The 16,092-nt window shown below is 37.7% G+C and overlaps 1 protein-coding gene, 2 non-coding genes and 1 pseudogene across 3 annotated transcripts; all 4 read left to right on the top strand.

Annotated features, from left to right (window-relative positions):
• The first annotated feature begins 221 nt into the window (after window positions 1–221).
• On the top strand, window positions 222–414 carry LOC132547353 (U2 spliceosomal RNA). Its single transcript, XR_009554104.1, has one exon. It is a non-coding gene; the product is annotated as a U2 spliceosomal RNA (small nuclear RNA).
• Window positions 415–2,014: 1,600 nt separating this feature from the next.
• On the top strand, window positions 2,015–2,974 carry LOC132547351 (uncharacterized). The gene has a single exon (XM_060211116.1). It carries the CDS (start codon window positions 2,015–2,017, stop codon window positions 2,972–2,974), a length of 960 nt encoding a protein of 319 aa, XP_060067099.1.
• Window positions 2,975–7,477: 4,503 nt separating this feature from the next.
• On the top strand, window positions 7,478–7,666 carry LOC132547356 (U2 spliceosomal RNA). Its single transcript, XR_009554105.1, has one exon. It is a non-coding gene; the product is annotated as a U2 spliceosomal RNA (small nuclear RNA).
• A 1,532-nt stretch (window positions 7,667–9,198) lies between these two features.
• Window positions 9,199–9,363, top strand: LOC132547355 (U2 spliceosomal RNA; annotated as a pseudogene).
• Window positions 9,364–16,092: the final 6,729 nt, after the last annotated feature.

Below are 16,092 nucleotides of genomic sequence, written 5' to 3'. Positions count from 1 at the left end.
GTTCTACGATACGTTTTGCTCGTGCAGCTGCACTAACCTGCATGCAATCGGCCTCCAAACATATATCCTATTTATCAATTAACAAAAACACATCTCCACAAACATCGTACAGAAATTATTTTCTATGTTAACAAGCTAGTAGTAAGGTTGTACATATTCTGAACACCGTGACAAAGTACAATACGTTTTCCATATAATGAAGTATCGGAGCACGATACAGTATCGCTTCTCGGCCTTTTGGCTAAGATCAAAGTGTAGTATCTGTTCTTATCAGCTTAATATCTGATACGTGCCCCACCGGGGTACTTCGATATTAAACTGATTTTTGGACACAGGTGAGATGTTAGGGGCTTGCTCCGCTCTTACCACGGGTTGGCCTGGTATTGCAGTACATCCGGGAACGGCCCACTCCTCCCATTGGAGGAGAAAAAAATCAAATCAAAAATTAGTATAACAACTCACCATGTTACCTTCTTGCGAACGCCGTACGCATCTAACGGAGTTTATTCTTTCATTTCATTCCACCAAACAATCAAATACAAGTAATCATAACCTTTACCCAAACTTTCACTATACTATTCCCACACGCAATACCATTGCCATATTCTTAAGCACACCAACCAACGCCTCAAACTTCGCCATTTCAATTTCAAATACAAATATTATCATCTTAATACACATATACATTTACACACATACACAAAAATCTCGGGTACGATCAAACAACGCGTATTATGAACGAATCATTTACCTCCAACTCCATTTACATGTAGTTGCCGTTTTCCTCACTAAGTCCATAAGGTAGCAGTAAACAGTTAATTTGCATTTTTCCTGAAATTATTTGTCAAGTTTGAGATATTCAGGTATAGCAGATTGGTTATGAAAAATACATCATTACATGTATATATATATATTTATAAACTACATAACAATTACATTAACAGTAGAGAGATGAAATTTGTGTAAAAAAAAAAAAAGATTCCTCTGATTTCTGACATTTGATTGTCATGGTTACCTACTGAAAAAATGCTAAAAATGCAAAAATACTGCTAATTCCAACCTAACACTACAACTTTCCAGAAGAAATTTAATTCTTAACACCTATCTTACAATCAACAACACTGTCATGGTAACAAAGTACTTATATTTCAGCAAATTCCAACTCGGAAATTCTCATAACATGACCACATGTAAACACTATGAAAATTTCACTTCCTGTAAAGCTAGTTTTTGGTGCGTAGACACGGATTCTGCCCAAATAGTAATCTCCAACACAAAGCTAAAATATTATCCTGAAAAAAATGAAACCCCACATTGTCCACTTAAACATGACAGGACCAATTTTAGCAAGGATCTTTTTTTTCATTTTTAATTAAAACCTTTATAATGGGGTAATGTTATGAGCAAAAACAATCACCCATGGCCACACCGAGAAACTGTGTTCTGCTACCATAACTTGTTTTGCTTGATTATCCGACAGTTCTTCAAATGTCGCAATACTACATTTTTTCTATTTTTTTATTATTATTTAATCCGGTACCGGTGACGTGTTTAAATAATCATGTTCGTTTATTATTATTATGTTATTGCTATTTTATATTACTCGTTACATAGGACACATTACTATGAAAACTTTTCATTCGAGTTGCTTCCCTTCCACGGTATCATGAAACGTAGTCCAACGTTTTCACGACGTCGCCTAATCTTTATCGACAGTTCTACGATACGTTTTGCTCGTGCAGCTGCACTAACCTGCATGCAATCGGCCTCCAAACATATATCCTATTTATCAATTAACAAAAACACATCTCCACAAACATCGTACAGAAATTATTTTCTATGTTAACAAGCTAGTAGTAAGGTTGTACATATTCTGAACACCGTGACAAAGTACAATACGTTTTCCATATAATGAAGTATCGGAGCACGATACAGTATCGCTTCTCGGCCTTTTGGCAAAGTGTACCTGATACATTTGTCTTTGCTGCTTTGCCGTTCTCTTGCCTTTATAAGCATGAGTTATCGTCACGTTGACGTTGACGTACTCCGGAACACTGTCCGTTTCCAGGTTTCCGGCCCTAGAAGAAACAGTGTCACCAGATTTGAGATTGTCCGTGCTTTGCTGGACTGTGATGTTCCCGGGAGCGATATCAGGTCCGTTTTCCGGTGCGAGGCGCCGAATGCTTGGTTCGCCACGGTGTCGTCAATGGAACAGGTGGACGCTATTGTGGACAATGGCAACCTGGAGAGGGGACAGTTTTGTTTACGACCGGAGCGTTGCGACCAAAGACGGCTTACGATCCGTGTCCAGTGGCTGCCATCTTGGATATCGGACGAGGGCATCGCCAGTCATTTCGATGGCATTTATGGCAAAGTGGTGGCTATCGAAAGAGAGAAAGATGAGTTAAGTGGGGTGATGTTAGAGACTGGCACGAGGATAATATCAATGGTCATCCGTGAGGGTGACCAAGATGCCATTCCCTACAGGGACAGGATTTTTGGGAAGACAGCCCTGATAGTTGTTCCAGGGAGACCGCCGATTTGCCTGCGTTGTCAACAGGTAGGGCATGTAAGGGCCCAGTGTCCTGGAAGGCCTGTAGTGACAGCGAAACAATCATACGCAGCGAAGGTGACCTCAACGGTGTCCCCAGAAGAAACCGTGAGCCCCTCGCCCGGAGGGAGCGGTATGGAGACCGCGAGTCCCTCGCCCGGAGGGAGCGGCAAGGATTCCACAAGCCCCTCGACCGGAGGGAACGGTTGCGAAGGACCTCATCACACTGTAAAGCGCCCTGGAACTCAGATGGATCACGAGGGATTCCAGATGGCTAAGAAGGGGAAACACTCCGGTGCTTCCCCCGTCATTTTGACCAATGGGGACTTGGCCCCTGGTCAGAGGACCCCCGTTGGACCCCAGGAGGACGAGGCGATGTCCGATTCGTCGGAAGGTTTGCTCGTCATAGATGAGGAGGCCTGATGAGGGTGAGTGTATGATTTTCCGGTGATGAACTTTTTAAAAATCTTATTGACAATGGCGGCGGCACAACGATCCCTTTTCGACCTTATTTCGTCCATGGACTATGTTTTTCTAGCCTATATGGTGTTTTTTGTAATGGTTTACAGTTTAATTGCCCTTGATTTATATTTACTACCTTTTGTCAATGGTATTTCAGCCTTTTTAAATAGCCATATGGCTCATATCTTGTCATTCGGTACAAATATTTATATCATGCATTGTTATCCTCACGCCACTTTTAATTTTTGTATTTACTATACGATCCTTACTATTCAAGATCGCCTGTTTTCTCTCTGTCATGCTTTGTTAGTATACGTCTGTCATTTTGTAGTGCAGAATGTCTCTAGTGTTTGTCTCAGTAATGTAAGCTTCCTTAGGTCATATTTGTTAGTTCTGCAAGCGTGTGGTAACATAATTATTATGTTATCATGTTTCGCTGTGCCTACATATATGCATTATTCAAATATTGGATTGTTTGGATTTTTATTTCAGAATGTTCCATGATGATTTTTCTAAATTCATCTATTTTCCTTTTTATTCACATTAAGCTAACACTACATTTACCTGTGCGGCGTTTACCTGTGCTGGTGTTCAGTGGTCTCGCTCTTGTTATAGCTCGCGGCTACGTGTACGCGCGCGTGCCTTCTTTTACCTGTGTTTTTGTCACATTCATTGCCTCGCTATTTTCGGCCGTAAATACACTCACCCTTTTCCGAGTTGTGCTTACCTGTCCTGTTTTTATCGATGCGGTTGTTTTTCTCGCTCAGTCGTCCTTTCACTGTCACCCATTGGTTAGCGTTTTCTTCTTCCAATTATTGAATATCTGAAAATGAATAATAATACAATGAATATAATAACTTGGAACTGTAATGGGTTCTTATCAAAATCCAAACAGTATGAATTAAGTGATTTTGTACATAACAATAATATACACATTGTGCTGTTACAAGAAACTCATATATCTAACCTTACTGTAGGCATGCGTATTGAGAAATTTTTGAAATGTAAGGCCATTTGGAATTTTGGTACACTTAAAAGTAGAGGCACCGCTGTGTTGTTTTTTATTGATGTAAAAATAGAGAAATTTGATCTGGATAGGGACGGTAGGGCTATGTTTATTGATTTCAGATACCTCGATAGTGAATATAGAATTGTCAATGTGTATGCTCCTAACATTGAAGGGGAGCGGCGGATATTTTTTGATAGTATCGTTAATTTTTTTTCGTGTAGAAGGCCTGTGATATTTGCGGGTGATTTTAACTGTATCGAGCAGAGTGCTCTTGATAAGGTAGGTGGTAATCCAGACCGTGGACTTGCTGGGTGTAATTTGATACAAAATATTTGTCATGATTTTAAGTTGTTTGAAACCTTTCGATCAATGTTCCCTGATATACTTTCGACCACGTGGCGTGGCAATGGTGTTTCATGTCGTTTAGATCGTTTTTATATCTCTTGTTGTTTGAAACAATATTTACTAGAGAATAAGGTTTTTCCGTCTGGTTCCTCAGATCATGATTTTGTATTTTTAAAAATTAAATTATTTTCAGAAGCTAGGTTTGGTCCTTCTTATTGGAAATTGAATAATAGTGTGTTACAAGATAGGGCTTTTCAAATATCTTTTAAAGAATTTTGGCTTGATTTGGTCAAAGATACACCTGTATTGTTAGATAATTGGGATGACTGTAAAACTGTTGTTAAATTTTTCATCATTGAATATTGTAAGAAGAAGGCCAAGGTCAGGCGCAGTGTGTTAAAATCCTTACAGTGCAAGTTTAATAAATTACACGTCTTAGAGAAGCAGTCACCGGGTAATTTTTTGGACCAGATTAACTCTATTAAAAATCAAATTAATAATTTCCATCTTGATAGTTCCCGGGGATCTATGATAAGATCGAGAGCCAAGTTTTTAGATTTTTCAGAAAAATCATCAAGATTTTTTTTCAAAATGGAGGATGATCGAAGTAAGAAAAAAATTATAGAGAAAATTGATTTAAATGAGTCTTCCTCAGTTTCGGATAATAGTAGTATTTTAGCTGCGTTTAGGGATTTTTATTCTAAACTTTTTTCTGAGGAGGATACTGATTCTGTTTTAGCTAACTCTTTTTGTGAAGACCTTCCAAAATTAAATGAATTAGACCGTTTTTTGTGTGAGGGGCCAATTAGAAAAGAGGAAGTATTGTTTGCTCTAAAACACATGAAAAATAATAAATCTCCTGGTTGTGATGGACTTACGAAAGAGTTTTATTTTACATTTTTTAATATATTAGGAGATCAATTGGTTTCTCTGTATAATGAAATATTTGAACGAGGTGAATTATGTTATACTCAGAAAATGTCGTATATTTCTTTATTCTGTAAGGACCCCAGTAATTCAACCAATATGAAGAACTGGCGGCCTATATCACTGTTGAATATCGATTACAAGATATTGTCTAAAGTTATTACTAATAGGTTAAGTAAAGTAATTGGTAATATTGTTCATACTGATCAAACGTGTGCTATTAAGGACCGATCTATTTTTGAAAATTGTCATTTATTGCGTAATATTGCTGATTATGTTAATCAGAAAGATTTAAAATGTGCCTTTGTATCACTCGATCAAGAAAAAGCTTTTGACAGAGTAAATTATAGTTTTTTATTTAAAGTGCTCAAAGCTTATAATTTTGGTCCTGAATTTATTAAGTGGGTCAGTATTTTATATAATGATGTCATGTCTTCTGTTATTGTTAATGGGTTTATATCTGACCCCTTCCCCATCACTCGTGGTGTAAGGCAAGGCTGTAGTTTATCTCCCCTTTTGTACGTTTTGGTTTTGGAACCCTTTGCTAAAAAAGTTCGCGACGACCCTGAAATTATTGGTATGAAACTACCGGGTTCCTCCGACTCAGCTAAAATTTCCCTTTATGCGGATGATAGTACTGGTGTTTGCTGTACAGATTCTTCCATTAAAAAGTTATTTTATTGGTGCGATATTTATGGCAAGGCGTCAGGTTCAAAACTTAATTTGAGTAAAACCAAAGGCTTATTTTTGGGAAAATGGAAATCACGCTCTGATCACCCCTTTGGTATAAGCTGGGTAGAAAAGTTGAAAATATGTGGTATTTGGTTTGGTTATAATATTACACCTGACGATATTTGGCAGCCAATATTTCGGAAATTCTCCAGGACCTTAGATTCATGGAAAGTTCGAAAATTATCACTGACACAAAAATCTTTAGTTACAAAGGTCCTGGCGTGTAGCAAGATTTGGTACACTGGTACTATTGTTATAATGCCTAGCCATTATTTAGATCTTTTTCAGAGAACTTTATTTCGATTTTTATGGCATTCTTCGGCAGAGCCACTTGCGCGCTCGACAGCATATGCAAACCCGACGAGTGGTGGTCTTTCTATTGTTAATATAAAGGCAAAGTTACATTCTCTTCATATGAAACATTGTCAACAATTTTTGTATGGTCACTCTGAGGCGAAATGGAAGGTATTCACCATGTATTGGTTGTCTTTACAACTACGAAAATTTCTTACTTTTGTAGATAATAATGCTCCTCATAGTGAGGGATGTCCTACTTTTTATTCATATGTTAATAAAGTTTTTCAGTACTTTGTTAAGGAATTTCCGGATTTTAATCTGGAGTCCTCAACTACAAAAGATTTTTACATAAAAGTGTTATCAAAAGATATAAAGGAACCTCGTATTGTGAAGGTGTTTCCGACAGTAGATTTTAAGCATGTATTTTTGAATGTTTCCAATGGGTTCTTGGATACCTATTCCCGTGATGTTGTCTTTAAAATTGTACATGAAATTTTGCCTGTTAATTTCCGGATGTATAGATTTGGCATTAATTTGTCAAAAAATTGTACTTTTTGTGATGGTGTTGAAACTATTCCACATTTATTTTTTGAATGTGCTCTTGTTCAGCCTTTGATCTGCATTGTTGGTTCATGGATAAAAAAGATTTCTAACGACAAAGTTCCCTCTAATTTGGCTCTTTGGCGTTTTCATTCTCCTGTTAGCATAACCTTTAAGATGAAGTCACTCGTTCTTTACCTATTGTCAGAGTCCCTATCCTCCATTTGGTTTATCCGTTGTGCCAAGAAATTTGAAAAGAAAACTGTTACGTCGGATTCTCTTGTTTGTCATTTGTTAACTAAGATTGTAGTTCGTATTCAATCCGACTTTTCCCGTTTTTCTTTGGCACGATTTATTGAGTATTGGTGTACCACAGATATATTTTGTTCTATAAAGAATGAAGAACTTGTTGTCAATTTGCCATTATAGTCATTAATTATTATTCCTAACTATGATAAATTTAAGGCATAAGATATTGTTTATATCAGGTAATTTGTGTTCATATGTCTAATGGCATTTATTAACAATTGTACTGCTGGATCAAATGTATTAAATCAGTATTGATGGCGTCATTAGGATATTTCCTATGACGTTTTTAATTTGTAATTATATGAATAAAATTTTATGAAACAAAAAAAAAAAAAAAGTATCTGTTCTTATCAGCTTAATATCTGATACGTGCCCCACCGGGGTACTTCGATATTAAACTGATTTTTGGACACAGGTGAGATGTTAGGGGCTTGCTCCGCTCTTACCACGGGTTGGCCTGGTATTGCAGTACATCCGGGAACGGCCCACTCCTCCCATTGGAGGAGAAAAAAATCAAATCAAAAATTAGTATAACAACTCACCATGTTACCTTCTTGCGAACGCCGTACGCATCTAACGGAGTTTATTCTTTCATTTCATTCCACCAAACAATCAAATACAAGTAATCATAACCTTTACCCAAACTTTCACTATACTTTTCCCACACGCAATACCATTGCCATATTCTTAAGCACACCAACCAACGCCTCAAACTTCGCCATTTCAATTTCAAATACAAATATTATCATCTTAATACACATATACATTTACACACATACACAAAAATCTCGGGTACGATCAAACAACGCGTATTATGAACGAATCATTTACCTCCAACTCCATTTACATGTAGTTGCCGTTTTCCTCACTAAGTCCATAAGGTAGCAGTAAACAGTTAATTTGCATTTTTCCTGAAATTATTTGTCAAGTTTGAGATATTCAGGTATAGCAGATTGGTTATGAAAAATACATCATTACATGTATATATATATATTTATAAACTACATAACAATTACATTAACAGTAGAGAGATGAAATTTGTGTAAAAAAAAAAAAAAAAGATTCCTCTGATTTCTGACATTTGATTGTCATGGTTACCTACTGAAAAAATGCTAAAAATGCAAAAATACTGCTAATTCCAACCTAACACTACAACTTTCCAGAAGAAATTTAATTCTTAACACCTATCTTACAATCAACAACACTGTCATGGTAACAAAGTACTTATATTTCAGCAAATTCCAACTCGGAAATTCTTCATAACATGACCACATGTAAACACTATGAAAATTTCACTTCCTGTAAAGCTAGTTTTTGGTGCGTAGACACGGATTTGAGACTGCCCAAATAGTAATCTCCAACACAAAGCTAAAATATTATCCTGAAAAAAATGAAACCCCACATTGTCCACTTAAACATGACAGGACCAATTTTAGCAAGGATCTTTTTTTTTCATTTTTAATTAAAACCTTTATAATGGGGTAATGTTATGAGCAAAAACAATCACCCATGGCCACACCGAGAAACTGTGTTCTGCTACCATAACTTGTTTTGCTTGATTATCCGACAGTTCTTCAAATGTCGCAATACTACATTTTTTCTATTTTTTTATTATTATTTAATCCGGTACCGGTGACGTGTTTAAATAATCATGTTCGTTTATTATTATTATGTTATTGCTATTTTATATTACTCGTTACATAGGACACATTACTATGAAAACTTTTCATTCGAGTTGCTTCCCTTCCACGGTATCATGAAACGTAGTCCAACGTTTTCACGACGTCGCCTAATCTTTATCGACAGTTCTACGATACGTTTTGCTCGTGCAGCTGCACTAACCTGCATGCAATCGGCCTCCAAACATATATCCTATTTATCAATTAACAAAAACACATCTCCACAAACATCGTACAGAAATTATTTTCTATGTTAACAAGCTAGTAGTAAGGTTGTACATATTCTGAACACCGTGACAAAGTACAATACGTTTTCCATATAATGAAGTATCGGAGCACGATACAGTATCGCTTCTCGGCCTTTTGGCTAAGATCAAAGTGTAGTATCTGTTCTTATCAGCTTAATATCTGATACGTGCCCCACCGGGGTACTTCGATATTAAACTGATTTTTGGACACAGGTGAGATGTTAGGGGCTTGCTCCGCTCTTACCACGGGTTGGCCTGGTATTTGTCATCGAGTTTTGTGTGGATGTTTTTGTTTTTGATACTGTAAAATATAATGGAGGCAGCCTGGTAAGTTTCATGTGTCTTTCTTTATTGGGGTTGCAGCTTCAAGTGACCAGCTGGACACGCGACACTACATACTCAGGTGCCCCCCGAATCAAGGTGAGGTACCAGGAGGGTTATTTAAGGCGCTACTATATTAAAGAATGGGTAATTTACCCTTAAGCGGCCTCATAAAAAAACTTATTTCCACTCTGACCTTAGCTCTGATTGGTCAAATGTTAGCGTGGGTTTGGACAAAGAAATTGGAGAAAAACAGCGATCTGACAGGCCGGTTATGCAAGATTACCTGAGCCTTAATTGACTCAAACACGTACGATAATTCTTTAACAAAGAACTGACGTTAGAGTAAGGGTCGGGCTAATTTCTTAATTGATGTCATAAAAGGGATTATCAGAAACTGACCGCGTTGCTGTACTGATCAAATAACCATATGTTGGAAAACCTAAATCTTGTTTGTTAACTTGTGTACGAGTTCAATTAACATGATTCCGAAAACAGTTATTTGATTTAGGTATTATTGTATTCAACTCTGGTTTTACAAAAATATGCAGAAAAAGCTATAAAATCTCAATTTCGTTGAAATTTACTTTTTTAAAATCATTTTGTTATGTAAGTTATAAAAAGGTAAAATATCAGTATGATATATCCCTCCTGGTTGGGAAAAATCTTTGTCCTCAAAGATTAAAAGTAGTGGTATAAGCTGTATTTTTTTGTAAAGGGAGATAACTCATACAAAAATTGTCATAAAAAGATACATGAACAGTAATTGACAATGATTCATCAATTGACAATGCATATAAAATTCTTTATATACACAAACATTTTTACTCATTTGAAACAACTCCATGATTGACAGGACCAATTTTTTCATTTTTAGAAACTGTGTTCAAAAACAATGCTGTGTTCTGCTATAACTTGGGTAGTTGATGACAATGAAGACATTTCTAATAAACGAAAAAAAAAAAAACAGATTGCAAAAATAAAAAAAAAACTGTTTGAGCACCCAGCGTTTTACATAGGAAACATTAATGTCCATATGGGTGACACTACAATAAAAAAAAATCACAATATGGGTGAATGGAAAAGAGAAACAATATTTACAACAATCAGAGCAAATAAGTCATGCCAGAATGAATTTTATGTCCACACATTATCAATTTTTTTGTTACTTCAAAACCTGGAAGTACCCTTGATGGGTTAATATGAAATAGGCAGCATATGGGTGCCTCAGTAATTTTGTGATGCGCCGACTGTGGAAGGGGGAAATGTTAATGGTGCTTTTAGGGTAGATAGTTTGTTTAGTATGGTTATTGATGATGGAAAACTGATCCCACTCAATATGAAGAGACTTTAAGACTCTTCCTCTAAGTGTAACACCAGTAACATTAGTGGGTGAAGAGATTGTCCAGTTATTGGGACATAAGGGGAGGGAAGTCACCTGTACAAGCATACAATCATGGCCAGTGGTTAGTTCAAGGAAGACAGAGGTTTTGTGAGCAGATTGGAATTTTCTCCAGAAGATGTAAGCGGAGAAGAGGATTTTTTTGTAGGCTGTGGTAAGCAAGGATAAGGTTACATAAGGCCAGGGAGTCTGTAAGATGTTATAGAAGTGGTCAGTAATGGAAGGCGGGGTGGCCTTTATATACACAAAGAGCACTGTAATGGAAACTGGGTACATCAGGTGGGATAGTTAGTGCAGAAGATGTCTGTGCTAACAATACAGCTGCTGAGAGTCGATGAAATTTTCGTAATATCCAAATAAATAACCCAATTGCTACCCAGGCTGAAGCTATGGCCGCCAAAATAATTCCATAGTGTCAGGCCAGCTGCTGAAAACCAAATAACATATGGGATTCTGACAGTGTTTGAAATACTTTCTCATTTTGTTTTGTTTTCTTAACAATACGATCAAGACTGAGATGATACTGGTTATCGTTGGCCAAAGTTTGAGAAAATTTTTTGTAAATTTCAATATTTGGAATTTTTATGTGTACAAAATTTCCATAATTAGTGTCACCAAATATGGAGGCATGGTTTTCAGTCTAGAAAAAATGTTGAAATAATGCTAAGTTAACAGGATTTAGCACAGTAACATCTTTAGTGTCATTTTGACCTTGACCTAGTCTGGGTGGTAGATACAAATTACCTGAAGTCACTGAACATCTCGCGGGTACTTGCATTACACAGAAATGACAACCCTTCATCATTTTCTGTCCAGACGGGCAGTCTAACGCTAACATTTTGGTGTGATAATAATCAAATTTGAGGGTGAAAGTTCAATAATGCTAGTTTTGAGCGTGTTTGGGACAAAACGGAAATTACAAAAGGATTTGACCTGAGACTTTTGATTGTAAAAGATTGATGAATAACATGAACCAGATGCCACAGAACGTAATGCTACATGAAATGGACAATACATAATATCCTGTCCTGTACACTGACTAAGTTGGGTGTGTGACAAAACTGAGAAATGTTGATTATCACTAGTATGTAAAAAATAATCCGGAGTGTCTAGTAGCTGTGTGGCATGTGTTGATGTGGTATTGATTGGCACTGGGTAGGAGTACACCTTATACAAGGATAAAGGGTGAACAAAAGATGATATAGGTATTTTCAGTAGGATGTACAAATTGGAATGGTGCCTTGCATACAAAAAGTCAGCAAATGAATAGTAGTGTAAAGGGTCAAAATGAATAATATTTGTCCCAGGATATTTGGTAGATATAATGTTCTGAACCTGTTTAAGAGTAGATTTGATTGTCTGGGGGGACAAAATAAAGGGAGATAACTTGCCTTTAACAAAATCATGAATTGCTAGCTGTACGTGCTCTAAGTGTTTTTCTAAAACTGCACTAGCATTAATTTGTTTTAACATCCTATTTTCAAGCAATATGTACTCATGTTGCATTCCGTCTAAAGCGCTAGAGAATTGCTGTGCTAATGTTACAGACTCATCATGATTGACACGCACTGCTTTGAGAACATTATCAAATCGTTCATTGACTGTAGATACAAATGAGGTTAATTGATGAGCTTCATGGGCCATGGCTCTAGCAAGTTTAATATTGTTATTGTTCAATGTTTGCATGTGGTGTTTTAAGTTGTTCATATCACTTGCTGTTGCTGTTCCGAACAATGATTTCGATATCTCACCAATAAAGTCAAACAAACCTCTTTTTGATCTCCTGGAGCCAAATGTTATGGTTTTTGGGAAGTAAGAATGAGGGATAAGCTGATGAAGTTTTGTGACTGTGGAGTTGATACTAGCCATACATTGCATTCTCAAGGCGTTAAGAGTTTTCAAGACCACATTTGCAGGTTCACATTGTTGACTGCTACACTGAAGATCCCCATGAAGGTATACTCTAGACGGGAGTGGGACTTCAAAAGTGTGTGACCAGTATTCTTGACCAAGATGAAGTTTAGCTGTGGGGGTAAAGAGAATTCCATAGTTCAGTCTCTGAACTAATGATGGTGATGGTGCATTATCACCGGCCGCAAATGGGAGAATCACAAGGGTCATCACCGCAAGTAGGCTCAACAGAGGAGGAAGTCCAAAGATACCTAAGGAGAAGTAGACAGAAAGGATAAGATTAGCAACTTGTATGCCGTTATGAGATGTTGCAATCATCTCAAAGCACTAAATAAACAGACTTTGTATCTATTTAAATCTTAGCATTAAGTATGCTTAAGGAGAAGAATTAGATGGAAAATAAAGGAAAGGAATACCGGTAAAAGATATCTATGGACTAACCTATTTTGTGTATGATTTATTGCCGTGAAAAACAAGTCAGTTTTGACTGTTTACCCTTTTTACGAGCTTTCCCTGATTGCGTTTTAGTGATATGAAATTCACGAACCATGGCAGGGGGTAGGTTTTCTACAGGTTCCCAGGTTCGAACTAAATGACCAAGCCATTTCACACGAAATTCCTTGACACCGTTTCGAAACTTGTACTTTATAAGTTTTTCAATCGGGTAAGATTGCTGGTCATCCTGAGAAGCATTTGGGTTGGTTGGGTTGGTTGGGTTTGAAATGGGTTGTTGGACTGGTATGGGTTGTGTTGACTGATCAGCCGGTATGGTTGGGTTGGGTTGGTTTGTTTTGGGGTTAGGAGGGTTTGGTTGGGCTGAACTATCCGTAGGTGTTGGGGTGGATGAGGATGAGATCTGAGAAGACTGGGTTGGTTGGGGGAATTGGTCCGGGTTATCGACAAGTTGGTTTGTTGGGTTTGAGGGATCTGGTACTCGCTGATTTTCTGGGACATGAGGAACATATGGCGGACATGGTGGGGGATTCAAACTAGGTCTGTTGTCTGGGTTTGTATACAGTTTCAATCGATTGGCATGAATGAGAGATTTGACTTGTTTTTGCGTATTGCAGCGTCGGAGCTTATACGTGTGATTGGGACCTTTGTCGACAATGTAGTATGGTCCATCCCATGGATGGTGTAGCTTTGGTGACAGACCTTTGGGTACTTTAGGGGAATGGAGCATAACCAAGTCATTGACTTGGAATTCAGGTTCTGAAGCCTTTTTGTCGTATTGCTTTTTTTGTTTGGTTCTGGCCTCTGTTATGTTCTTATTAGCTGTTTGTCTAACATACTTGAGGTGATCTATGAGCTGGGTGACATGTGTTTTCGCATCTTTTCCAAGACCATCTTTTGGGATTAAGGCAGTATCAAAAGGTAAATTCATTTCCTTACCAAACAACATCTGGTATGGTGACATATTAGATGCTTGAGTTGATGGTGACATTCTAAAAGCCATTAGAATACCTGAAAGAAACTGAGGCCAGTCTTGTTGATTTTTATCAACATATGCTCTCAAGCACTGGGCAATTGTACTGTTCATGCGTTCACATGTAGAGTTGGTTTGGGGATGATATGAACTTGTAAAGTGTCTAGTCACTTGGAAGATTTCACACACAGCCGTTACAAGTTTACTCATAAAATTTTGCCCTCTATCACTGACAATAGTGCTTGGAGCACCATACCTGGAAAATATTTCAGAGTACAGGACTCGGGCGATTTCCTTAGAATCTTGTGTTCTGAGAGGAAATGCTTCTGGCCATTTGCTAAAGGAGTCCACAACAAGAAGAATGTACTTGTATCCTTCTTTTGTCGTTGTAATGGGTCCTAAAATGTCCATGTGAAGTCGTGAAAATGTCTCACAGATAGGCATGTTTGTTAAGGGTGCTTGCTTCTTGTTTGCAGACTTTTTTATCCGTTGACATGCGTCACATGACCTGATGTAGTCAACAGTATTCTGAAACATTTTAGGCCAATAGTATTTTAGTTGAATGGCCTTGTATGTCCTATCGATCCCTAAGTGCGCTCCTCCTGCTTGACAGTCATGATACGACCTAAGAACATCTTTCCTAAGACATCTAGGGACTGCAAGCTGACGAAGAGGAGTATGCTGAGTATCTCTTTTAGGTGCAGGTGTGTACAGGTGGTATAGAGTGTCATCAAGTAATACATACTGACTGGAAAGAGCAAGGATTTTGCTAGCTTGGGCCTTTGATGTTGGTAAATGTTCTGTAGCTAAGTATTTGTATATGTCTACAAAATCTGGACATTCAGACTGAAGTTTACCAACTGATCCAGAAGTGGAAGGGTCTGAAATGGCAGTTTTGGGGGTACCTTGGGTTGTATCACTGTATAGAAATGTGACCTGTTGAAGTGAGGACTCTACATGTAGACCAACAGATGACACTTCCGGATGAGGAGCCATGTCTTCTAGTGCCTCTTCTGCAGTAGGAGGTTGGACTGGGGGATATAGTCGCCTAGAAAGGGCATCAGCCACTTCATTTGTCTTACCTGTTTTATACAAGATTTCAAAGTCATAACCCTGTAAGAGTACAGCCCACCTAGCTAACCTACCTGTTGTCTCTGGCTTTATATCCTTCATCCATTTAAGAGCACTATGGTCAGTATATACCTTGAAGTGTTTTGAAGCTAGGTATACATGATATGTTTTTATACCTTCAACTATTGCAAGGCCTTCTCGTTCTGAAATGGAGTACTTACGTTCATGCTGGTTCAGAGAACGTCCACCATAGGCAATAACACGCTCATGTTTGTTTATGTCTAACTGACCTAATACATACCCAATGGCATTCCCGGAGGCATCCGTCGTCAGAATGAAGGGTTTCGTGTGATCAGGGTATGCCAGTATTGGTCAAAACTTGCTTGAGCTGATCAAATGATTTTTGACAGGACTCTGACCATTCAAACTTAACATCCTTCTGGAGTAGTCTGGTTAATGGAGATGCAATTTTACTATAGTTTTTGACAAACTTCCTATAGTAGTTGCATAAACCTAAGAAAGATCTGACCTGTTTTTCAGATGTGGGGACAGGGTAGGCAGCAACAGCATCTGTCTTAGATTTGTCAACTTCGACTCCGTCTTTAAATACCACATGGCCTAGATAATGAACCTTACCTTGAGCAAAGGAACACTTGCTTGGTTTGAGTGTTAGCTGTGCCTGCCTAAGCCTATCAAAAAATTCTTGTAAGTTTTGCAAATGAGTCTCAAATGTACGGGAGAACACTAAAATATCATCCACATACACAAGACAGGTTTTCCAATTCAAACCATTCAAAACTTTGCACATAAGAGACTGGAAGCTAGCCGGGGCATTAACAAGCCCGAATGGCATTCTTTTCCA

The sequence above is a fragment of the Ylistrum balloti genome, unplaced genomic scaffold (assembly GCF_031769215.1).
Source record: "Ylistrum balloti isolate Yb309-2 unplaced genomic scaffold, AGI_CSIRO_Ybal_v1 Utg369948, whole genome shotgun sequence".
Classification (NCBI taxonomy): domain Eukaryota; kingdom Metazoa; phylum Mollusca; class Bivalvia; order Pectinida; family Pectinidae; genus Ylistrum; species Ylistrum balloti.
This window is presented reverse-complemented; position numbering and strand designations above follow the sequence as displayed.